Source organism: Tamandua tetradactyla, chromosome X, assembly GCF_023851605.1.
Source record: "Tamandua tetradactyla isolate mTamTet1 chromosome X, mTamTet1.pri, whole genome shotgun sequence".
Taxonomy (NCBI): Eukaryota; Metazoa; Chordata; class Mammalia; order Pilosa; family Myrmecophagidae; genus Tamandua; species Tamandua tetradactyla.
In genome coordinates, this window is record NC_135353.1 from 154,470,727 (window position 1) to 154,497,616 (window position 26,890).

General features: G+C 33.3%; 1 protein-coding gene across 6 annotated transcripts in view; it reads left to right on the forward strand.

Moving 5' to 3' along the window:
* The window catches only part of RPS6KA3 (ribosomal protein S6 kinase A3), a 111,098-nt gene that overhangs the window by 63,361 nt on the left and 20,847 nt on the right, over positions 1-26,890 (forward strand). For all 6 annotated transcript variants that reach the window (XM_077146626.1, XM_077146625.1, XM_077146622.1 and 3 more), the window contains 13 exons: positions 2,755-2,835; positions 3,623-3,702; positions 4,492-4,598; positions 7,684-7,721; positions 7,932-8,074; positions 8,679-8,749; positions 13,955-14,043; positions 14,208-14,272; positions 14,350-14,452; positions 15,848-15,972; positions 19,359-19,484; positions 23,311-23,400; positions 25,889-26,047. In XM_077146626.1, the coding sequence (XP_077002741.1) occupies positions 2,755-2,835; positions 3,623-3,702; positions 4,492-4,598; positions 7,684-7,721; positions 7,932-8,074; positions 8,679-8,749; positions 13,955-14,043; positions 14,208-14,272; positions 14,350-14,452; positions 15,848-15,972; positions 19,359-19,484; positions 23,311-23,400; positions 25,889-26,047 (1,277 nt within the window). The remainder of the gene's footprint in view (positions 1-2,754; positions 2,836-3,622; positions 3,703-4,491; positions 4,599-7,683; positions 7,722-7,931; positions 8,075-8,678; positions 8,750-13,954; positions 14,044-14,207; positions 14,273-14,349; positions 14,453-15,847; positions 15,973-19,358; positions 19,485-23,310; positions 23,401-25,888; positions 26,048-26,890) is intronic.

Sequence of the window (26,890 nt, forward strand, 5' to 3'; positions counted from 1 at the left end):
CTAAAAAATTATTATGGTGATGAATGAACAACTATGTGATGATATTATGAGCCATTGATTATATACTTTGGATGGACTTATGGTGCATGAAAATATCTCAATAAAAATATTTTTTTAAAAAATACAGCTCTATCATTATACCTTTATAATTAACATTAAAATATCCAGTCAGTGTTCAAATTTCTAGTTATCCCTAATGTTATAATTTATTCTTTTTTGCTGTTTGAATCAGGATCCAAATAAGGTCTATACTTTGCAATTGGTTAATATCTCTTAAGTCTTTTAATCTGTAAACTCTGTCTCCATTTCTTTCATTTTTTTTCTTATAGTGTATTTGTTGAAGATACAGCCAACCTCCCCACCCCCCACACCCTGCCATTTAAAGCTCCATGTTCTTGTTTCATGAGTGCCGTATTTCCTTTGCTCTATCAGAGGATATAAATTATTAGGTTGAGTTTTAAGTTTTCTCTGTTTCTTACATTATTTCCCTTTATTCTGTTTTTTCTGTTTATTTTTGATACCTGTTCTTGTTAGAGCCTTTCCTCAAATGTCCAGAGATCCTTCGCTGTCTATTCCTTATTTGAGAGTGAGGTAGTAAAACACTGGTTAGAAAGGATTCCTGTGGCAAGAATTTGCTGATTTCTCATTGGTTTCCTTCCTGTAGGCTTAGATTTTAGGTTTCTCTGATCTGTTATGTTAGTTAACCACGTACTCATCTACATCTGCTACTGCTTCTTCTCCTGTTCCTTTTCCTCGTAAGTAATAAACGTTTAAAAAAAGAAAACTGTTTCATAAGATAATCATAATCGAATCATCTTATTCTAGCCCCTTATTTTATAAAGGAGTAAATGGTAAGTCCCTGAGAAATTAAATGATTTCACCAAGGTAATTTATCTACTTATTAGCATAGCCGCTAAATTATAGTTCTTCACTCCCAAGTAATTGTTCTTTTCAGTGTGGGGATATTTGTACTAGCTTCCTGAGCAGAGGAGTGATTTAAAAATGATAAACTTAGTAAGCTTTGTATAGTTAGTAAAAGAGGTGGAAATTTAGAATCCAGCTTTAAGATTATAGAAACCTAATCTAAGATCGTCTGGGTAGCAATGGAAAAAGGGTAGATCTGGGCTAGACTGGAACAGAATGATTAGCAAGCCTAAGTGATGAACTTCATCCACATAAATAATAGAAAGGGCCTGTTTGATAAAAGGGAGACATCAGAGTTGCAGTGATAGAAGAAGATAATGAAATCAGAGGCCAGTATTAAATTTTATGCCTCAACTGGACAAGCCAGTTGAAGGACAAAGCATCAAAGACATCATTTTCAGTAAGTGGCACCAAAATCTCCCAGCTGGGTATAGAAAACTGGTAGAATAGGAAAAATAGGATATTTTGTAGCTGCTTTTTGACCATTTGTATATCCTATTTGGAGGACTATCTATTCAAGTCCTTTGCCCATTTTTTTGTTTGGGTTGTTTGTCTTTCTATTGTTGAGTTATAAGATTTTTAATATATTCTAGACATTAAACCCTTATCAGATACATGGTTTCCAAATATTTTCTCCCGTTGAGTAGGTTGTCTTTTTACTTTTTTATGATGAAGTCCTATGATATACAAAAAATATTAAATTTTTATTACATCCCTTTAATCTATTTCTTTTCTTTTGTTGCTTGTACTTTGGGTGTAACGTGCCTAACACCTGATCCTGAAATGCTTCCCTACATGTTCTTACAGGAATTTTATAGTCCTGATTCTTATATTTAGGTCTTTGATCCATATTGAATTAATTTTTGTATATGGTAGGTAGAGGTCCCCCTTCATTCTTTTGCATATAGATATCCAGTTCTCCCAGCACTATTTGTAGAAGATACTATTTGTTCCCCATTGAGTGAACACGGAAGCCTTATCAAAAATCAATTGGCCATAGCATATGACTGTGATTACTGACTCATTATATAGATATTCGTTTTAGTATCTAGTGTTTTAGAGTAGCCAGAAGGAAATACCTGAAATTGTTGAACTGTAATCCAGTAGCACTAGTCTTTGTGATAATGATTATAAAACTATATACGAAAAAAAAAGTCGGTTGCCTGTGTTTGTGTGGATCTAATTCGGAATGTTTTGTTCTGTTAACCTACCTCTGTTGTAAGTCTTAAAATTGGGTAGAGTCCAATACTAGTGGTCAGTAAGAGGATGGGAAAAGGTATATGGGATGATCAGGGTTTTCTTTTTCTACTTATTTCTTCCTCTGGAGTAATACAAATGTTCAAAAAATGATTATGTGTTGAATCACAACTATGAGATGATATTATGAACCATTAATTGAATACTTTGTATGCCCTATGTGGTATGTGAATATATCTCAATAAAATTACATTTAAAAAAATGAGTAGCCATAGATGTGACGGTCTATATCTGAACTCTCCATCTAGATCCATTGGTCTATGTCTGTCTTTGTGCCAGTACCATGCTGTTTTGATCCTGGTGCTACTTTTTGATATAATAAAGATAGCTGCAATTAAATTGAATAGCTTTTACATATCAGCCTCTGGTTGACCAAATTTTATTTCTAATGGGCACGTGCTCTTCACAATTACAATGGTATTATACTTATTTTATAGATGAGAGGTAATGCGGGCTTAGAGATTTTGAATAAGTAACTTTCTGAATATTGCAGTATGGGTGTCAAAAAGAATTTGTTTTAAAGTTTATCATTGAAAAATATTGTAATGTAGCAATATGTGTAATGTTTTACAGTTCGAGATCGTGTACGGACAAAAATGGAACGTGATATCTTGGTAGAAGTTAATCATCCTTTTATTGTCAAGTTGCATTATGGTAAGTTGTGAGGCACCTTTCATTTATTCCCCATTCCCTGCATGCATTCAGATATTCTAAAGTATATAAATATATTTGTTTATATCTATATGTGTTTAGCAGACACATATAGTAAAGTCACAGAAATTGAAACATTACTTCTTAGCCAAACTTTGGAAGGTTTTATTGCATTGGCTTATGTTTCTTTTGATTATCATAAAGTTAGTTTCTCAGTGGTAGCCATAGAAACAGGTAATAGTAATCATTGCATTTTTATTAATAATAACGTACCAGCATTTTATAGTCCATACGTGTTAGTCCAACTTAAAAGTGAGAAAGGTTCCTAGTGCCAGGATGAATGATCCTGAAACTATTATCACCTTTCTTTTCCTCAAAACCTTGTGCATTTTCTCACGTGTGGTAATTCTTATTATGTGTAATTAAATCTAACCCTCACTCATTTTTTTCTGTGGTTAGTACATGCTTTTTGTATTTTATTTCATTGTTAAGTAAACTTTTTTATATTGGGAGTTTTTCTTATTGATCACATGTTTTGAAACTATTGTATTCCTGAGAGACTCTTGCCTGAAGAAAATCTTAACAGATGTTCTAATGGTTCCATAATAAGAAACACTGCATTTAACATTTCCACATAGAAACTAAGAGAAATAAATAGAAAAATCAGTTTTTATCTATGTTATAATCATTAATTTGCTAAAAATTATATTTATTTGTGAATAAGTTAACCTAATATAAGCATAAGAAATGAACTGAGGTGGATTAAACAAATTTTCATTTCTTCATTCAGCTTTTCAAACTGAAGGGAAGCTGTATCTTATTTTGGATTTTCTCAGGGGAGGAGATTTGTTTACACGCTTATCCAAAGAGGTATATAATTAATCTCTATTTTTGTCTGTTTATACACATTCTGTTCCAACTAAGGCTTTGTTATATTTCAATATTATGCTTATCGTGTTTACATTGAAGAATCAGAGCCAAGAAAAGTGTTATTTTCCTAAGTTTTGAATTTGTTCTACAGGTAGGACTAAATTTACAAATTGTCTTTGCCATAACCCTGCTTCTTTTAGTTATAATTCAAAAGCGATAATATATTAACAAAGTATCCATAAACAATTTGTAGTGGAAATTCAGCGTGAATTTTTTTTTTTTTTTTTAAAGAGAGAGGGAGGAAGGGAAGGAAAGACAGAGAAGGAAGGAAGGATGGAAGGAAGGAAGGGAGGAAGAAAGGGAAACATCTTTAAACATTTTCTTGTTTTATTATATTTTGTTTGTTTGTTTGTTTTTTTACATGGGCTGGGGCCGGGAATCGAACCGGGGTCCTCCGGCATGGCAGGCAAGCACTCTTGCCCGCTGAGCCACCGCGGCCCGCCACAGCGTGAATTTTAAAGATCACTTTTCATTTCTAAAAAGTTGTTTTAGTGGGCCAACAGTGGCACAACTGGAATATAATTGTTGCTTAACAAAATGTAGAATCATTTTCTCTACAATGTATTTATTAAGTGATCATTTTTGCAAATTCCTTTCCTAAGTAAATGGTGGATAAAACTAAGTGTTTTATTTGTTTTTTTTTTTAATATTTAAACTCTAAAGTGGAGCTTTAATTAAAAATCACAGACAAAGAGAAAATAAAGACAAAAAATTATTATTTTATTTTAGGTGATGTTCACAGAAGAAGATGTCAAATTCTACTTGGCTGAACTTGCACTTGCTTTAGATCATCTTCATAGCCTGGGAATAATCTATAGAGACTTAAAACCAGAAAAGTAAGAAACTGTACTACTAAGTTGAATACACTGTAATATAATTATATAGGAGGTAATTTAAATATAATAATTTCATAGAACCCCCGCAAGCATTGGATTAGGATGCCTGTTCTTCACACCTAAGCTAACACTGTGTTCTCAGACTTTTCTGTTCTCTGTTAATTGAAAAATGTTATCTTGCTTTTGTTTGCATTCTTTGATTTTTAATGAAGTTGAAATCTTTGTTCGTATGTTTATTAGTGATTTTGATTTTTTTTTTTTATGAAATCTATTCATGTTCTTTGCCCACTTTACTCTTGGGGTGTTATTTTTTCTCATTGATTTGTAAAAGATCTTTACAAATTAAGAATTTTAACCATTTGACATACATTGCAAATATATTTTCCTAGTGTAGCTTTTAATTTTAATTGTTGTTTTAACCTACACAAGTGTTTTTTTTCCTCAATGAGAAATTCCTTTGTGATTTCTTCTGTGACTTTTATTCTTAGAAAGGCTTTTTGAATCCCATTAGTAGATATTTTTCTTCTAATTTTATGGTTTCATTTTTTTACTTTTAATTACATCAGAGGTGTTTTGGTATGGAAGATTGTGTAGAGTTAATCCTTTTCGAAAAACACTATTTATTGAAAATTTTCTTCACATAATTTCAAATTTTAAGAGTTCCACAAATATTCCATGACTCTTATGGTAGCAATCATTAAGAAGCTGCTATTATTTAAATTGCATGCACTTCTGTGTTTCAATTTGTCCGTATGTACTGTCTATCAGTTTGATTAAGAAAGCTTTTTTCTTTTTTTAAGTATAAACAAAAGCCTTGCACTAGCAAAAAAAAATTTTAATAGCTTTTTTGGTGTATAATTCACATACCGTACCATTCATATAATTTAAATGTACATACAATTTAGTGCTGCAACCAACATCTTCATCAAAATTTTTGCATATTGCTTAGTTTTAAATGCTACATGCAAAATTTAAACTATATGTTTATTACAACAGGAAATAGAGAAATGCTCTTTTGGATCCTGATAAGTAATCATTTAGAAATTGTCTTGCTTTCACATTTTATGTTTGCTTTGCATATGTTTTGTTTTCAGGTAAGTTTCATATAGTTTTGTTTTTGTTCCCCAAATAATTTACTTAATTTCTCTTGTTTTCCCAACTTCTAACTATCATGAAATAAAATATAATTTCTGGGTAGGCCACAGTGGCTCAGCAGGCACAGTTCTCACCTGCCATGCCAGGTTCGATTGCTGATGCCTGCCCATGCAAAAAAAAAAAAAAAAATGTGTGTATGGAATATTCTCTCGAGCGGGCCACCATGGCTCAGTAGGCAGAATTCTCACCTGCCATGCTGGAGACCGGGTTTGATTCCCAGTGCCTGTCCATGCAAAAAAACAAAACAAAATTTAATTCCTGGTGAGAATATCTATTTAACATATGGTTCTTACAAGAAAAAAATTGCTATAAAATTAAGATTAAAAATTCATTAAGAAAAATATGTTAGTCTTTTATATCACTTGATTGAACATATGTGTCATAGAGCATTGTATTAGCACTGGTCATAAAATTATGTATGATGTATGGACACTGTCTCAAGGGTTGAATAAAATCAAATGTAGGTAAGAGTACTTATAGTGAGCTCTTTCCCATGAGTATCTACCTGATTCTGTTAACTTGAAATAACATTTAATTGGAAAATGATCCAAGTAAATACTATTATATTCAACTTGGGAGAATTTTAAATTTTTAGACCAAATGTTTTACAGACTATGAGGAGTTTTCCAGATTCTTTTAATCTAGAACTCTGTTATAAGAAATGTTGCTAAAGATAAGTATTGAAAGGGAACTTTGCTTATTGAAAGTAATACAATTGACTTTTTCTTTCTAAGATAAAGCATGAACATGGTTATCTTTGAAGAATATAGATGCTAAAGAAGGCATAAGTAATGCCCTTTTAACCATATTTTCTTTGTTCTTTATTTTCCTTCTCAAAATTACCAAGAATGATTTGAACTTTTGTTTTATTTTAGAGCTGTCTTCCTTGTATTTATTAGACAGTGGACTAAAATACCCAGCAAGAAATAAAATTGTTGGCATAGGCTTTGTACTTTGTCTCTTTAAATAATGGCATTACTCTCCACTCAAATAGCTGCTCAAGCCAGAAACCTGAGTGCCACTCTTCATTAGTTCTTCATCATGATCCATATCTAAGAGCTCACTAAATGTCTTTTATTTTTCCCTCTTAAATTGTTTTCTAAATTCGTAAATGTGATTACCTCTCTTCCTGCATGCGTGTAAACCTTTTGTAATTTCCTTTGTCCTTGGGAAGAAGTCCAAAGTATTTGAAATGCCTTGAGGCCCTTTGCAGACTAGCTCCAACCTACCTAAGGAACCTTACCCATTTCTTCAACAAACATTTCTTATTTAAGTTCCACCCGACACAGAACTACAAAAGTGAATAAGGTCACAGTTATATAGGAGCTGATTGTTTACTGGGAAAGAAAGAAAACACTAAAGAATGTATACAGTGAAGGGATGGGTCAGTGAAAAAAAAAAAAAACCGAGTGAAGGATGGTAAGGAAGGTGGTAGTTTGAGAAGAGAATTGTGTAGACCGTGTCAGAAGAAAAGAAAAACTGAGTTAAATGCCTTAAAGATGACCAAGAGAGAAAAAAAACTGAGAAAAAATAAAATAAATAAAAAAATTTTAAATGACCAAGGGAATGAAAACTCCAACAGATTTGACTTAATTGTGTAGACCCTCTCTCTGTGTTGTGATGCAAGCACTTGGGGAGTTTAACTAGACTACCTCTTCAGAAAGGCATTAGCAAGCAGCTTGGAAGACTATAGCTTTTGGAATTCCTTTTCCTAATAGTTTACAAGTACCTCTGGCACATTAATACAAGTTTATAGCTTTGCCTTTGGGATTTTGTTATATGTATATATGTGTCAAAAAATAATTGTTTTCCTCTTTTACCTTTGCCTTCTTTTTCACAGTCTCAAATGGTAGTTTAGAATGAATGTGGTGATCTGATACTTAAGGATGTATCTGTTTAGTGGCTTTAAAAGATTTTCTTTTTCTTTCAGCATACTTCTCGATGAAGAAGGTCACATCAAGTTAACAGGTAAAATCCTCATTTTATTAAAATATTTTCCTACCCTATATAATTTCCTTTAAGGTTGATTATGGAACAAATATTGAGTAATGAGCATTATTTGTACTAAAAATTTATATTAAAATTTTAAAATAATATAAATGTTGGAACTCAAAGTTTAAAATTTACATGTGCAAATTATTATAGAATACTTAATGAATTTGATATTTATTTTGGCAGATTTTGGCCTAAGTAAAGAGTCTATTGACCATGAAAAGAAGGCATATTCTTTTTGTGGAACTGTGGAATATATGGCTCCAGAAGTCGTTAATCGTCGAGGTCATACTCAGAGTGCTGATTGGTGGTCTTTTGGTGTGTTAATGGTAAGGTTTTGGGTTGTTTTGTTTGTTAAATGTGGATCAGCAGTGAATGTTATGAGACAGATACCGGTGTTTTTTATTTTCTGCATTTTGTAGTACATATAAGAACCAAGAACAAAAAATATCACATGCAGTGTGGAAGGAGCACATCATTTGGTTCCGTCTCTCCTTAATTTGAAAACGCAAAAATGTATTACCCTAGGTTTTCTGCATATAGAAACAATCTGAAGCATTAACAGTATTTACTCTGTGGGAAAAACTGGTTCAGAAATCTATTATTAAATGACTTAAAAATGAAATAAGTTCGTATGAAATTAGCATATCTATAAAATTTTTTACATATTATACTTTTAAATTGCCATTTAAAATATGATTAATTTCTGCAAAAGAGCTATAGCTTGGTTGTCTTTTAGGAATCATCAAGAATTTTAGTCATGAATAAAATTAGTCATGAATATGGTAGAAATATAAATCACTTGTTTATTTTATTATATAGCATTTTTAAATGATTTAGTTGTAATTAAGATGATGCTGTTTTTTTTTACCTCCTGGCCTTGAGATTTTATACTTAGTAGCTAATACCATTGATGATCTTACCTTTTTATAGTTTGAAATGCTCACTGGTACACTACCTTTCCAAGGAAAAGATCGAAAAGAAACAATGACTATGATTCTTAAGTAAGTACTCTCTAATGTGTATATTTTAATGAGATTTAAAAATAAATGCCTCACACCGTGGGATCAGTAATGCCATGCTGACCAAAAAGGGGAAAAGAAGTATAACACATAGGTATCAGTGGCTAAGAGTTCGGATAGAGTCGAGAGGCTACTCTGGAGGTCACTCATATGCAAGCTTCAGTTAGATATTGCTACCTACCATAACCTACCAAACCCCAACCAAAACCATTCCAGCCAATCCTAAAGAACATGTAGGGCATTATAGAAGATTCTACAAAGGTTCCGTGCCCTAGGGTAACTTTCCAGAAACCTACAACCTCCATATGGTTCCCTGGACCAGGTAAGTCCTGAAATGCAGGAGGGCCAACCTCTCCAGAACATTAACTACATCTATCCCCCATCCCATGTTATTGACACCCCCTTCCAACATGAAAAAGTTAGAATGGGGATAGCCCAAATACCCCTAACGAGTGGGAGAAAGATCAAAGTTGATGGTGGAGTTATAGAGAAGGTTGGGTTTAACAAATGATTATAATTACTGAATCATATTGATATTTCTTTTAGTCTCCAGTATCTTAGAGCAGCTAGAAATAAAAACCTAAAATTGTGAAATTGTAACCCATACCAAACTCTTAAGTCTGTTCTACAACTAATTGTTGCGATGTGCTTTGAAATTTATTGCTTTTTTGTATGTATGTTATTTTTCACAAAAAAGTCGATTGTGATGATAAAAAAAAAAATTCCTTCTAGCCTCCAGTGTTCTGGAGCAGCTAGAAGGAAAAACCTGAGATGATGGTAGTCCATGACAAACTCTGGGATCTGTTCCACAATTACTTGTTGAAGAGAGCTTTGAAAATTATTGATTTTTTTCTTTCTTTGCTTTGTATATATATATTATACAATTTTTAAAAAGTTAAAAAAATAAATGCCTCAATCTAGAAAAATGAGATTTTAGAATTTTGGCTATAGTGTAAGAAATAACTAAGAAGTCATCAATATTTTATGGTTTAAATAAGAGCACACACCCAGAGATTTAAAATACTCATTCATATATCTTTGTGTTAATGGTGAAATATTGAAAGCTTTACCTTTGAGATTGGGAATATCAAAGAATGCCCATTATTCCACTTAGGATCACATTGTCCTGGAGGTCCTAGCCAGTAACATAAGGCAAGCAAAAGAAATAAGGTATAAAATTTAAAAAGAAGAAATTTAGATAACATAATTAGGTACATAGATCATCCAAAATTTTTATATGATTACAAAGAGCTGGAATTAGAGTTTAGCAAATTTGGAATTGTTAAGGGTTTCACAAATTTAGCTTTAGCTGGATGCAGGGTCAGTAAACAAAAATCTGTTTCTTGTCTGTATGCTAGCAACAAACAGAAAATGGAATTTTTTAAAAAGATAATGCTTACAATAGTATCAAAAATACTTAGGAAGTTTGTATGTTGTTGGTTTTTTAAAACTTTTTTATTGTATAATATAACACATGTTGTATGTTTTTTTAACAATAAAAATAATTTTTAAAAAATACCTAGGAAAAGTTATTATATAACTTTATAACCTCTATGAGAAAATTAGAAAATTTTAGAGAAATTAAGACTGAAATTTGGAAGGATATACACATTATTCATATTTATATTATGACACTCAGTATTGTAAAGATGTAAGTTCTGTATACCATCAATGTCCAATAGAAATAAAATGCAAACCACATATATAATTGTAAATTTTCTAATAGCCACATTTTAAAAACTAAGAAGAAACCATTGAAATTAATTTTAATAATATATTTTATTTATCCCAACATATCAAACTATTGTTTCAACCTGTAGTCAAAATTAAAAATAATTAGAGAAATATTTCATATTTTTTTCACAATTATACTTTAAAATATGGTATGTATATTATACTTAGAATTTTTTAAATACCAGTTTTATTCATACACCATACAATCCATCCTAAGTAAACAATCAGTGGTTTCTGGTATAATCACATAATTGTACATTCACCTCTACAGTCTATATTAGGACATTTCCGTTTCCTCCACAAAGAAATAAGAGAAAAAAAATGGAGAATGGAAATGGAAAAAAATAAAATAAAAAGGAGAAACAACACCACCACCAAGAGTCCCCTACCCCTCCCTTATATCCCCCTCTAATTAACATTTAGCTTTGGTATATTGCCAAATATATATATATATATATATATATATATATATATATAGTAATATGGAAGTATATTACAGTGTTACTGTTAACTATGGACCCTAGTTTGTATTGATTGTATTTTTTCCATATACCATGCCATTTTCAAAACCTTGCAATGGTGACATTCTTTTGTTCTCCCTCATGTAAAAACATTCTTATATTTGTACATTTAATCACCATCATTGTCCACTCTAGGTTTCATTATCTCCTTTATTACTGAGGGGTCAGTAGTTGTGTTCTCTCTCCCATTGCTGATTTAATTTATTTGCATCCTCTCTCTTTTTTTCTTTGTCAGCCTAGCTGAGGGTTTGTTAATTTTACTGATTTTCTCATAGAACCAACTTCTGGTTTTATTGATTCTCTCTATTATTTTCATGTTCTCAATTTCATTTATTTCTGCTCTAATCTTTGTTATTTCTTTCCTTCTGTTTGCTCTGGGGTTGCTTTGTTATTTTTTCTCTAGTTCCTCTAGCTGAACAGTTAATTCCTTGATTTTTGCTCTTTTTTAATATAGGCATTTAGGACAATAAATTTCACTCTCAGCACCTCCTTCACTGCATCCCATAAGTTTTGATATGTTGTGTTTTCATTTTCATTCGCCTCAAGATATTTACTGATTTCTCTTGTAATTTCTTCCTTGACCCACTGGTTGTTTAAGAGTATGTTGTTTAGCCTCCATGCATTTGTGAATTTTCCATTCTTCTGCATTTTATTGATTTCCAACTTCATTCCATTATGATCTGAGAAAGTGTTTTGTATAACTTCAATCTTTTTAAATTTATTGAGATTTGCTTTGTGACCCAACATGTGGCCTATCCTGGAGAATGATCTATAAGCACTTGAGAAAAATGTGTATCCTGCTGTTGTAGGGTATAATGTTCTGTAAATGTTGGTTAAGTCTAGTTCATTTATCATACTATTCAAGATCTCTGTTTCTTTACTGATCTTCTCTCTAGATATTCTGTCCGTTGATGAGAGTAGTGTATTGAAGTTTCCAACTATTATCGTAGATGTGTCTAATTTCCCCTTCAGTGTTGTCAGTGTTTATCTCATGTATTTTGAGGCACTCTGGCTCGGTGCATAAATATTTATTATTGTTATGTCTTCTTGATAAATTGTCCCTTTTATTAATACATAGTGTCCTTCTTTGTGTCTTTTAATGGCTTAACATTTGAAATGTAATTTGTCTGATATTATCCCTGCTCTTTTCTGATTACACTTACAATATTAACCTTGAAGAATACGAAATTTGGGATAAGAGCCTGAATTCGGTGTTAGACATGTTGAATTCAAGGTACCTGTGAGATAGCCAAACAGGAGCATTAATTGAAATTGTTGGATGTTTGACTCTTGGACTTAAAGGTGAGGTCTTAATTGGAGAGAGGAATTTAGGATTCATAGTGTATCAATGACAAATTAAACCGTTTACATGAGAGAGGAGGAGGGGCCCAAAAAGAGTCCTGAAAAATGCCAGCATTTAGGAAAAGACCATATTGAATCCTTTGCTGACTTTCCCATGTTAAATTCGATACTCCCTACTATTCCCTTAGTACGTTTTCCATATATCCTTCTGAATCCCTTAAAATACTAGTATTATCTATATGCATATCCATCTTTCCCACTGAACCATGTGTGTGGGGGGGTATCTTTTTTGTATTCTCAACACTAAGCAGTGTCTGAGCTCAGTAACAACTCACTGAATAATAAATGGATCTATTTCTGAAATAGACATTTTTCTGCTAGCCATTTTCTCCGGCTCTGTTATTATTTTCATACTTACAGGATCATTGGTTTCCTTAATTTGTAGGTTGGCAAAAAGAATAAAATTATATGTTAGAGCTGAAATAGACCTTTAAACTCATCCAAGCCAGTGGTTTTCAGACCCTATGCCAGAGTCTTAGATGTTCTGTAGACCTCTTACCCACCAGCTTCTCTTCCCAACAGGAGCTTGTAAAAGGGGATGGAATGGGGAAAAATGGACATGTGACACATATGATCTTATAGTGATTTTAAATGTTAGACTTCTTAAATTGCCTTTGTAAACATAATTCCAGGGTTACAGTGTGGGAGCCATTGGTGTAATGTACAATCCCTTTGCTTATGAAGAAGTGGTAACAGTCCCAAAGGAATTGACTTTCCTGAAGTCACAGAGTTCTTAATAGAGCCAAAACCAAGATCAAATGATCTTAGTCTTACAGTAGTGCTCTGTGCAAAATTCTGAAAAATGAAAACATTCATAGACTAAAATTCTGTTTGTTTACACAAAAATTGATACATGGCTGTTCATGGCAGCTTTATTCATAATAGCCCAAATCTGGAAACAATCCAGATGACCTTCAGTGGCTAAATGAATAAACAACCCATGGTATATCCATACTGTGGGATAGTACTATGCAAGAAAAAGGGATGAATTATTTGATACTAGCAACAGCTTGGATGAACCTCAGTGGTATTATGCTGAGTGAAAAAAAGCCAACCCCAAAAGATTACATGCTGTTTGATTCCATTTACATAACATTCTTGTAATTGCAAAATTATAGAAATGGAGAATAGATAAGTAGTTGCCAGGGGTTAGGGAAGAGCCGGGTGGAGGGAGGTAGATGTGGTTGTAGAGGGACAATAGTGGGATACTGGCAGTGATGAAATGTTCGGTATCTTTATGGTGGTGGTGGTGGATACCAGAACTGCACCTGTGATAAAATTGCACAGAACCACACACACGCACACAGTGCAGTTTAAACTGTGGACATTTGAATGAGGTCACTGGATTGTATCAATTTCATTATCCTGATTGTGATATTTTACCATAGTTTTGCAAGATGTTAACCATTGGGGGAAACTGGTAAAGGGTACAGTGGATCTCTCTGTATTGTTTCTTACAACTGGATGTGAATCTACAGTTACCTCTAAATAGAAAGTTTACTTTTTAAAAAAATTAAAAATATTAATACACATATCTCCAAAAATAATTTTATTACATGGATTTATTTAGAGCCAAACTTGGGATGCCACAGTTTTTGAGTCCTGAAGCACAGAGTCTTTTACGAATGCTTTTCAAACGAAATCCTGCAAATAGACTAGGTAAAGTTTTTAATTTCCTTCTTTTGGGTGCATTTTTTTGGGAGACAGAGTGGTTGTTTGTTTTTGTTTTGGAATTATGAAATATTAACACAAATATTAAAAGCAAAGGCTAAGCAAATATTCCTCCTTCAAATAAAATTGCCATTTCATCACATTTTTGATAGGCGCAGGACCAGATGGAGTTGAAGAAATTAAAAGACATTCATTTTTCTCAACAATAGACTGGAATGTAAGTATAGAATGAAAACTTGCTTGAAATATTTTTTATAGTTCACGCATGTGCAAGTCTCTCTTTTTTTCCTTCAGAAACTGTACAGAAGAGAAATTCACCCACCTTTTAAACCTGCAACTGGCAGGCCTGAAGATACATTCTATTTTGATCCTGAATTTACTGCAAAAACTCCCAAAGGTAAGGAGAAAACATGAAAACCCAAACATAAGCCAATATATATATATACATATTTTCTTGTTTGATCAGAAAATCTTTCCCAATATAACTATTCTATCCTTGTATCTCTTCTTTGTACCATATTCCTGCCATGATAACCAGATAATTAGCAAACCCTTTTCTGTTTTATAGCAGTTAAAATCCTTATTTTTAAAAATAAAACAAAACTATAGGACTGGTCAACACAGTGAACCCTATAGTAAATAATGGGCTATAGTGAGTAGTACAATTATTAAAATATTCTTTCATGAATTGTTACAAATGTACCACACTAATGCAAGGTGGTATATGGGAACTCCATATTTTATGAATGATTTTTCTGTAAACCTATAAGTTCTGTAATAAAAATAATCCTTAAGTCTTTTAGCAAATTATGTTGTACCTATTTTCCTTATCTTTTTGTGATCACAAACCTTACTATAGTAGTATGAAGATACCTTTGTGTGTGTTGATCTATAGCATTTCAGATTCAGTGTTTTCAGTTTTACTTATGACTTGAATAGGTATGCATGCTGTTTATATGGAAAAATTGGTTGTGCATTTATTTACTTGTAGCTATTTTTACATGAAATACTCTTAAGCATAAATAATGCTCTTTAAAAACCTCTAATTATAGTTGGTAATTTGGAAGTACTTGTAAAGTTCAAATCCCAAACATATTTTAAACTGTTTATGGGATGTGATAATTTCAGAATGATTCATATTCTGTATCATGCTTTATCCTAAAATTGCATGAACAGTGACTTATAGAGAAGTAAGCTTTGAAATGGTGCCCTGTATTTCATTAAGTGGTGTGTGTATACATAATGGTGTGTATGTATACAATATTAAGCAATCTTAGAAATTTAGACCAATACATTAACAAAACTTTATTTCAAATACATAGCCAGTCATATGCTTTGAGCTGAAGATATGCGGCAATGTTTTACTTGCTTTCTCAGTGGAATTTGACCTGAGAGAGGAAAATTCTCAGAATAGAGCAGTTCTACATTGCAGTCTGCCCAGATAGATACATATTGGGCAGCACAGATAAATAAAATATCCATCATTGCAGAAAATTCTATTGGACAACACTAATTTAGACTGACAATCCAGTAATTCATTGACTTTTTGTATTCTTCAAGTTAATTAGCTATTTACTAGGCTCTAAGAAACTTTGATGCTAAGAGTTGCAATGGCAATAAGAGATCAGGACAGGTCTGGTACTGTGCCTCACTGAGGTATCCTGGATCACAAGAGGAATATACTGGGTTCCTGAGAAGTAGCATTCTGGGATAAGTGAGAAAGGTTATATCAACATTTCTTCCCGTAGTTACCTTTCAAAGGAACTCCTTAGTAACTTCTTATTCTTTTCAGATTCACCTGGCATTCCACCTAGTGCTAATGCACATCAACTTTTTCGGGGGTTTAGTTTTGTTGCTATCACTTCAGATGATGAAAGCCAAGCTATGCAGACAGTTGGTGTGCACTCAATTGTTCAGGTGAGTGAATGTCTAAATAAGTTTAAATTTGAAATGTTATAATGTATAGTACATTGTATAAATAATTAAATTGGATTTTTTTTTAAACATAACAACATAGAAACATGAACATTCTTATCGTATGATCATTCTATTCTTGGTATATAAACAAGAACTCACAATATCATCACATAGTTGTATATTCATCACATGATCACCTCTCAGAATATTTTCATCAATCCAGAAAAAGAAATAAAAAGAAAAAAGAAAAAAATTTGTACCAACCATACCCCCCCACTGATCACCAGCATTTCAAGCTATTGAATTTATTTTAACATTTGTTCCCCCTATTATTTTTTTTAACATTTTTTATTGTATAGTGTAACATATATACAAAGCAAAGAAATAAAAAAGCAATAGTTTTCAAAGCACTCTTCAAAAAGTGGTTACACGATAGATCCCAGAGTTTGTCATGGGCTACCATATGATCCTGTCATATTTTTCCTTTTAGCTGCTCCAGAATATAGGAGGCTAGCGGGCTTAAATGCTTTTTTATCATAACAATCGACTTTTATTCCTTCTTTTTTTTTTGTGAACAACAGCATTTATACAGAAAAGCTATAAATTTCAAAGCACAACACCACAGTTAGTTGTAGAATATATTTCAGACTTTGACATGGGTTACAATTTCACAATTTTAGGGGTTTACTTCTAGCTGCTCAAAAATACTGGAGACTAAAAGAGGTATCAATTTAATGATTCAGCATTCGTATTCATTTGTTAAGTCCTATCTTCTATGTATAATTCCACCATCACCTTTGATCTTTCCATACCTCTCTTTGGCATTGTTTGGGCTATGGCAGTTCTAAATTTTTGATACTGGAAGGGTCTGTCACTAATATAGGGTAGGGAGATGGAACTATCTGATATTCTTCCCCGATTTATTTATTTATTTTTAATCCATATGTTTTACTCATCTGTCGATAAGGTAGATAAAAGAAGCATCAGACACAAGGTTTTCACAATCACACAGTCACTTTGCGAAAGCTATATCATTATACAATCATCTTCAAGAAGCATGGCTACTGGAACACAGCTCTGTATTTTCAGGCAGTTCCCTCCAGCCTCTCCATTATACCTTAACTAAAAAGGTGATATCTGTATAATGCGTAAAAATAACCTCCAGGATAATCTCTCGACTCTGTTTGTAATCTCTCAGCCACTGACACTTTATTTTGTCTCATTTCTCTTTTCTCACTTTTGGTCGAGAAGGTTTTCTCAATCCCTTGATGCTGAGTCCCAGCTCGTTCTAGGATTTCTGTCCCACGTTGCCAGGAAGGTCATTGGATTTTATATGCAGACTTTGAGCAGCATAAAATGCATTTTCTATCGTTAGAACAGAAATAAACTTTATTCTTAGAAAATTCCTTTCATGTGTCATTGGAAAGGTTGCATGAACCAAAACCTTGGCTACCTGTCTGACTTTGAAAGTGGATTTCTGAAACACTTGAAATAAGCATCACCATCTTTTCTGTTCCCTCTCTTATGCCTCACAACATTTTTCAGCCTGATTTTTCAGGCTTTTCCTCTGTCAGGCCAGCTGTGACGGACTGAGCTCTCCTGGTTCTCTGATGCCTTAGAGCAAGGGTCAACAGACCTTCTTTATAAAGAACCAGATGATAGAAGTTGTAGGCTTTGTGGGCTGTAAGATCTCTGGCAGAACTACTCAACTAATTCAACTCTGCCTTTACAGGACAAAAGCATCCATCAATCCTGTATTTTATGCATGATTGTTCCTTAAACCTACAACTTAGAAATAAAATTTTTTAAGCTGCCACAGACAGTATATAAATGAATGAGAGTGGCTGTGTGCTAGTTTACAAAACAGCTAATGAGCCAAATTTGGCCCACAGGCTATAATTTGCCAACCACTGTCTTAGAGATTAAGAAATAAAAATAAACTCAAGTCTTAAGTTCTCCACGTTTTGTGTCCTTGTTCTTTTGGAGCCACCATTGTCATTTGGAAGAAATGGTTATGGGTAATAACTGCCTCAAGGTGTCCCCTACCTCATTATCCCATCTGTTTATCAGAGTTGGAGAAAAAGTGGGTTAAGACCACATAAACAAGTTTCTAGCTGAGGGTGTATGTTTGAGCAGGAGACTGGATTAGTAAAGTAAATATTATTATAGGAACACAAGTAGTACAAACTATTAAATGTGTTATTTCTTCCCATTCTAGTATCATGGAAGGATAGACTGAGTTCATCTTCCTAATCAAAGAGGAAACCACGCTTTTGAAGCATTGAATTGGTTTTAGGGTATAATTAGTGCTTGAATTTGCTTAATGATTAAGTTGTTTTTGCTCTAAAGTTCTTTCTACAAGTAGGTCATCCTTCTTTCCAGTTTCTAAAAAATCAGTTTAAACACTGGCTTTAGAACAAAGTTCAGGTTGAAGCAGTCTAATCCCTTTTATTGTGACAAGCACATGAATGTAAGGCAAGTTTTTAAATTGTAACTTTTGTACCTAACATAGAAACGGCAAACTACGTTTATTCTGTGGATTTCATTTTTTAACCTATATGAGACTCATGGGCCTGGAGGTTCTCATATCAGTATAGCCAAGGACAGCACAACTTCCCTCAGCCTGCTTATGGAGCTAGTAGTTTGCTGTTCATCATCCTACTGTGTTTTATTACTTCTCAACCAATTAACAGCTTATTCAGCAGATACTACATTAAAGCTTTGACTTGAGGGTGAAGAAAGGAGGGCCTGCCTATGGATAGTCAAAAATGATAAGACTTAGATTATTTTATTTAATCTTCATTATCCTCTGAAAGCAGATTCAAGATTATATAGCTTTAAGTGGTACATCTGAGGTAAGAATCCAGATGTCCTAATTCTGAATCCTTCTAAATCTGTTCTTCTGTACCAGAGATTTTCAAACTTCTTCCCATTTGCAAAGGGACTTCGAAGACCTATAGACAGTTGGGGAAAGAAATGGGCCTAAATCACAGACAAGGCTATAGGCCCCGTTGTCAAATAGCTCTGCCTTTTCTATCGTACATATTCTATTTTATATTTTTAACATAAGCTTTTTAAGAAGGCATATTTCACTGATTATGTATGTTATTTTGTTTCTTTATTTTTTTATTAATAAATAAATTTTAAAAAATAATACCATAAAAAATAAGGCATATTTCTTGCCATGCATTTTATTTGACACTTGTAAAATATGTACTTGTAGAAGAATAAATGCTATAAAGAATCATTTTTATTTATACTGATGCTCATTTATATTTGTAATTTATAGTTAGTATCAGCAGAACATGCTGAGTGGTGTACTCCTTATTATGAAATGCATCAAAATCATAGCTGAACTACTCTTCAATTTATAATTTTGTTTGTAGCAGTTGCACAGGAACAGTATTCAATTTACTGATGGCTATGAAGTAAAAGAAGATATTGGAGTTGGCTCCTACTCTGTTTGTAAGAGATGTATACATAAAGCCACAAACATGGAGTTTGCAGTGAAGGTAAATATTTTTTAATTTGAAATGGAATTCTAATAGTTCTTACTTATGCATGTCAATACTTGTTTTAAATTATATTCTTCCTCTTTGGTAAATGTGCCCTTTTTTTATAAAAAGTTATGGTAAATTGAAATACCTAAGTGATCTTCAGGGACCTTAATCTTGGAACCGTGGATTTCACTGTGGGTGAAAGGTAAGGTGGCCGTACATCAAGTTTGTATAGGACAGTACCAGTTTGATCTAATTTTTAGTAGCACCCCTTTTACTCTCCAAAGTCCCTCATATCTTGGTCAGGGTGTCAGGGGATTCCTCAAAATTGCATGCAGAATTTTTTATGTTTATTTTTTTCTAGCCAAAACATTCATGCCTTCCTTCACATTTGAAAGGCTCTGTGAACAAAAATTAGAACCACTATCATAAAATCTATTAAAATCAGCCATTTCAGTTTCATCGAGTGTCCTAGAACAGTGAGAATTTTTTGAGCCAAGAAGCCAAGGCACATAGCTCTATGATAAATTTGAATTTCAAACATTTAGTTGTAAGTGAACAAATACTTGTATTCAAGACTCTGCCTTTGTACTTTTTGGGTTGCAGCCTCTGCTTTGCCATTTCAAGCAATTTAAATAATGTCTAAAGCTTTCAACTTCTTTTGAACCTTAGAACTAGTTTATAAGTATGAGCAGCTCATGTTTAGTTTGGAAGATTGACATTAATTGTTATTACTATTTTAGACTTGAATATAATTGCTTTAAAAAGTCATCACTTTACATAAGGTCTTCTGTGGGGGGTAAAGATGAACCATAGAAATATATTTTGATTTGCTGTTCTCTTACTCATAGCTCTTACTGAAATTTGGGGTATGTAACATTTTTCAAATTGTTCACATGAAAGGAGAGAGGAGGAATAATATGCTTGGTGGACTGTATAAGGATATATCTTGCCTCCAAAAACACATCAGAAAAAGCAGCAATGCCCTGAGACCCCCTTTCAATTACAGAAACCAGGAGCTATATGCCCAAAGCCTTGAGAATATCTTTGAGCTATTGATAGGTACCTGTAACTTAAAATAGATTCATAAAACTAATGTTAGCATGACTGGATCTTACTGAAATTACTACAAATCTGAAGTCCACAAGCACAAGTATAAATATAATATAAGCTGGGTTCAGGTCAATAGATTGAGAGAGAAATTGCCAAAAAATAACACCTCCAAGTGCACCCATTTGCCCAATTCCACACTAGCATTTGCAATTGATTACAGTGGATACCTATATATTTGTCATTCCTGTTCCCCAAATATGGAACTGTTGTACACCTAAATCCATTTCAAGTAGGAAATTGGGTTCACATTAAGAGTTACAAGCTGTTTCATGGGTGACTAGAATGTTTGGACATCTATTGCATACATTAATTACTAGGCTGTTTAAAAATTGAAAATATGAAGACCACAAAATATGTTTCAGAGTACCCTTTGGAAAAATTAAAGCAAAACTTCAGTTGCCTTTTTTAAATATAATATTACTTCACCAGATTAAAACATTGAGGAATATTTTTAAGAAATAGCTAACATAAGAGCTGGAAAACTGTTAGTATTTTTTTGTTTATTTTTTATTTATGATACATAACCACATACAAACACAAACATTCTTATCATGTGATCATTCTGTTCTTGTTATATAATCAATAACTCACATTATCATCACATAGTTGTGTATTCATCATGATCATTTCTTAGAACATCTGCATCAATTCAGAAAAAGCAATAAAGACAGAAAAAATTCATACTCCCCTTCACCAATCACCAGCATTTCAATCTACTAAATTTATTTTAACATTTGTTCCCCCTATTATTTAATTATTTTTAATCCATATGTTTTACTTGTCCATTGATAAGGTAGACAAAAGGAGCATCAGACACAAGGCTCTCACAACCACACAGTCAAACTGCGAGAGCCATATCATCATACAGTTATCTTCAAGAAACATGACCACCAGAGCACAGCTCCACATTTTCAGGCAGTTCCCTCCAGCCTCTCCATTACATCTTGACTAACAAGGTGGTATCTATTTAATGTGTAAGAATAACCTCCAGAATAACCTCTCAACTCTGTTTGGAATCTCTCAGCCATTGACACTTTATTTTGTCTCATTTCCCCCTTCCCCCTTTTGGTTGAGGTTTTCTCAATCCCTTGATGCTGAGTCTCAGCTCATTCTAGGATTTCTGTACCACCTTGCCAGAAAGGTCCATACCCTTGTAAGTCATGTCCCACATAGACAGGGGAAGGGTGGTGAGTTTGCTTGCTGTGTTGGCCGAGAGAGGCCACGTCCGAGCAACAGAAGAGGTTCTCTTGGGGGTGACTCTTTGGCCTAATTTTAAGTAGGCTTAGCCTATCCTTTGCAGGATTAAGTTTCGTATGAACAAACCCCAAGATTGGAGGCTCAGCCTATTGCTTCGGCTGTCCCCACTGCCTGTGAGAATATCAACAATTCTCCACTTGGGGAAGTTGAATTTTCCTCCTTTCTCACCATTCCCCCAAGGGGACTCTGCAAATACTTCCCTATTCATTTTTCAAATCGCATTGGGATTTATGTGGGCATCGCTCTGGACAAACCTACAAAATCTCATGCCCTACACAAGATTCCAAGTACTATGGTATTCGATTAAGCTGTCCACGTAAGTTATATTAGGAAATGCAGTAGTCAAAATATAAATTTTGTCCCAAATAAACATCTTTTGCTTGTCTCACGCATAGGTTAAAGTTTTACAATATTAATTACTATCTATTTTCAACACCCTGCATTATTGGCATTCCTTTATTCTTCCTCATGCAGAAACATTTTTTAATTTGCACATTTAGTCACTATCATTGTACACTTTAGGCATTCCTAGATTATACCATCTCAGTCTTTATTGTCTATCTTTCCTTCTAATTTCATTTGTGCCCCCAGGCCTCCTCCCTCTATCATTCTCACATTCAGCTTCATTCAATGTTCCAACATTATTGTATTACATTTAGGTAGTATCGTGCTATCCATTTCTGAATTTTTACAATCAGTCCTGTTGCGCAATCTGTATCCTTTCAGCTCCAATTACCCAGTATCTACCGTATTTCCATCTCCTGATGGTCTCTGTTACCAACTGAAATTCTCCACAAGTTCATTTGCTAATGTCAGCTCATATTAGTGCTATGTTAGTATTTTAAGTAACTTATAGTAAACTCAGTTCTAGCCACGTAAATATGTAGGTGTCCCTTTCTGCATAGCTTTCTGATTAGTTTCAAAAATAAGCTTATTCTACTTCACTGTTAATTAATTTTTATAAGTAGCTTACAGCTAATAAGATATTCCATTAAAGCATTTTATGAAAAGGAAAGTTAATTCGATGAACAGATACTAGTGGTGGTTTAAATACATGTAGCTGTTAATTATCTGTGTTGGTAGGTGTTAGAAGTTGACCATGTTCCTAAATGTTTAAGACATTCAAGGACAGAAGAAAGATATGTTAATTGCTTTCTTAGTTCCTTTTCTTTAGGCTTTTTGTTTTTGGTAAGTTCTAAACTTACTACAAACATACATACAAGAGCATTGAGAGCTCTTGTGGGAATGTGCCCTCATGGGATAGAATTTACTTTACTGTCTTGCCAACTGTATCAAGACTGGTTTTCTAATTTTGGTTAGACAGTGTGGTCAGGTACTTGAATAAAACTGGTTGATAAATGAATTCTATATACAGTATTTACATGAGATAATTCCTAGGATCTGTAGCTACAAATACCTAAGGTTTATAATTATAGCATTCATGAGCTTTTGTTAAAAATTTGCCTTTTAGATTATTGATAAAAGCAAGAGAGACCCAACAGAAGAAATTGAAATCCTCCTTCGTTATGGACAGCATCCAAACATTATTACTCTAAAGGACGTAAGTAGATTCTTTAATATAGATCATTCGAATTAGTTGTTTAACTCACAGTTGGAATATTTTCAAATACCATGTGGTAGATAAAGAACTCAATATAGTAAGTAATTTTTGAAGTACATTTTGAGAACAGTGTATATAGCATAATTCCATTCATTAAATGTTTATATAGTATTTCTTTTTTTTTTTTTTTTGCTTTAAGAAGAAAAGTATTTCTGACATTATTGCTTTTAATGATTGTATTTACTTGAACATTTGGTTATTAATTAATGTTCTCACTCTCCATGAACTCCCCAGTCTTCCACACTACTGCCAGAGAGATCTAACAGTCTTCTCTAACCATGATACTTACCTACCTAAAATTCATACTCCCATCACCTCAAGTTCCTGCCTTCCTCTGGAGTAGTTTCATACTTCCTCACGCTTCAACCATGCTCTAACATGTACAATTTTTTTAGCATGCCCTATTTTCTCCTGTTGCTTTGTCTTTGAACATATGGTTCTCTCAGTTGGGAACACCATTTCCCTTTGCCTGGCTAACTACCCTGTATCTAAGACTTAACTAAGGAACTACTTCTTCCAGGAACCTACCTTGCTCATTACCACCCCTAGGATAAGTGGGGTATCTTTTCCCTGGGCTGTCATAATGCCCTACTACCTATGTTTCTCATGACTTTTATTGTAACCAAGCTATTGGCAAAGGGAGTGAGCTCCCCAACTGACATAGAGTGTCTCTTGCTTGTGGTGCTCACATAAGCTAAAAGGCCATATGTGGGTGTTGTTGATCAGATGTGGCACATAGCTAACTAAACCAGAGGACTCCTAAGGTACCTTTCACTTTTCACCTCTTAGATTTTGTGAATTCAAAAATGTGCCCTACCTTCTCCTTCCTATTCAAAACTCAGGTTTCCTCAAATTAATCACTGTTCAGTGTTAGAAGGAAAATGTCAAATATGAAGCTTTTAACCTAAGTGACTCTTGAACCTCAAAAAATCTGACCAAGTGAATTAAAAGGAAGTGTAGTTTCTCTCAGCCTTGCCTTAGAAACTCCCTAAGGTGTCACTGTTTTTTTCTTTACATCTTTGCTCCTTCTCTCATTTCACATTCAGAGTCTCAGAAATGTCCCCCAGATTTTTACTATAGAATCTCCAACATTTCATTACTCTTAGTTTTATGTCTGTTCTCCCTACAGAATATAAACGCTCTGAGGGCAGGTACCTTGTTTTCTCCAAATTTGTGGTCCCAGCGCCTACTACAATACCTGGTACCTTTTATGGAGTTAAATAGAAGGTTTCCAATAACTCTATAGTGAGAGAAAAAAGGGACTGAAGTTTAATGAAGGGGTTGTTTCAGTTAGAGATAGCCTGAGTACAAGTCCAAAATTACAGTGAGCTTTCTACTTCTACATTATGAAGTCACTGGTATACTTCTGTGTGCTTGTATAGAATTTCTCTAGCTACTTTATCTTCTTGCTTAGTTCTTGGCCACAGCTTGTCTTTCGGTTTGATCAAAACCAGAATAATTCATTTGTACTGTGTATATAATACAGGAATTCTTCATGATCTGAACATATATAAGAACTCAAATTATATATAAATTGCAGAAGTTTCAGAAAAAAACACTGGAATGTGTCTTGTACCAGATCCTGCTGTCAACAGTAGATAGAAAAACGATCAAAATGACTGAACACTAAAAGCTTTTAAAAAGTTTGGTGCCCATAATAGTAATAGAACTTGATGTTTTGTGGGATTTGGGGTTTTTTTACTGTTTTTTTTTTTTTTAGTGGAATGTGGTGGATATCTCTATAATTTTGTTCAGATGACTGCAGAACCTGGAAAAGCTGTTGCTGCTATTGACGCATAACATGCTGCTATTGGTCATTTTATATATATATACACATACACATACACACACATATATATATATAGTTTGAATTTTTGGAAGCTTTAGCTGTGCTGTCAACTTTGGAAAAAGTATCCCTGTTGTACTGTGTTGAGTTGGCATTGTACAGAAATTAATAGCCATATTGGTCTAGGAAAGTTAAACTTAATTTTTTTCCATTTGTGCGGGAGTAATGCCCTGTATTAAATATGTAAGGTCTTATCTACATGGGTTTGATTACAGAAACTAATAAAGTATTCTCTAAATAAAAAAAAAGTTTGGTGCCCCTTCATATGAGATGCCCATAGTTACTTTGATTTCCATATATTAAGTTTCACAGAAGGAAATTACAGGATATATTTCTAGACAATCCCAATCTCATAAATTCCTATTTTAATATCTTACGTGTATAAAACTAAAAAAGAAAAAAAATTTTAATATCTTTTGTGTATAAAGTTGCTTGCAAATTTTTTATCTTCCTTTGGTTGTGATAAGTAAAATTTTCCTTGAAAATAAAATAAGTTTTCATTTCTCTTGAATATACTAAACTTTGTTTTGAGCACAGTAAAGCTTTAAATAATTTTTTACATTTTAATGTTGTATTTTGTAGGTATATGATGATGGAAAATATGTGTATGTGGTAACAGAACTTATGAAAGGGGGTGAATTGTTGGATAAAATTCTTAGACAGAAATTTTTCTCTGAGCGAGAGGCCAGTGCTGTCCTGTTTACTATAACCAAAACTGTTGAGTATCTTCATGCACAAGGGGTAAGTTTTTAATATACAGATATATGAGTTTGTGTATGTACATAAATGCACATACCTGTATGCTTTTTTCTTTTCTTTCTTAATGTTTGAGCTAAAATTACAAAGGTAGAAATAACTACTAGAATCTTAATAGTCCTATGTTCTTCCTCTACATAAACTTCTCCCATTGAATTGGAAGTGCTACATTGAAATCCTAACTTATTTATATTAAATTCTTATACTTCCCAAGTAATAATTAGTAAGATCTTCTGACTTGGAAAGTATAGCACCATTTCTACCAAGCCACTGTCCATTGAAAACTGAGCCCATTTCATTTAGAAGTATAACTAAAGAGTCATGGGTTGTATTCACATATAAAAGGGAAACCCATATAATTGATGTGTTTAGAACTGAGCCGAAATAGTCACTTGGCTTCTGGATGGTGAGTGCTCTCCTCATTTCTTCTTCCTGCATACAGATTTTTACTAAATGGCAAAAGTTACATATTCAGAAGAAGGGAAGTCTGGGAGGGAAAGGGATAAAGGAAAAAATGAAGGGAGGAGAGGGAGGGAGGAAAGGAGAACAGCAGAGGGGGTGAAGAATGAAAAAAATAAGATTGCTTCTTAAGGAGCCATTTTCAGTGCATTATTCTTGTTTTGTTTGACTTTGCCCCTAAAGGCTAACATATGGAATCTGTTAATTCTAGAGCTTCCTGACTTCTTAACTTGTCAAGATTTGCCTGGTACTGTACCTAAAAATTAGAACTCAATAAAATATTCCCTGAATGAATTTTACAGTCATCTAAGTCTACCGTATTCTTTTCCAATGCCTCTTCAGTAATTTGTAATCAAAAAAAGTCTGGAG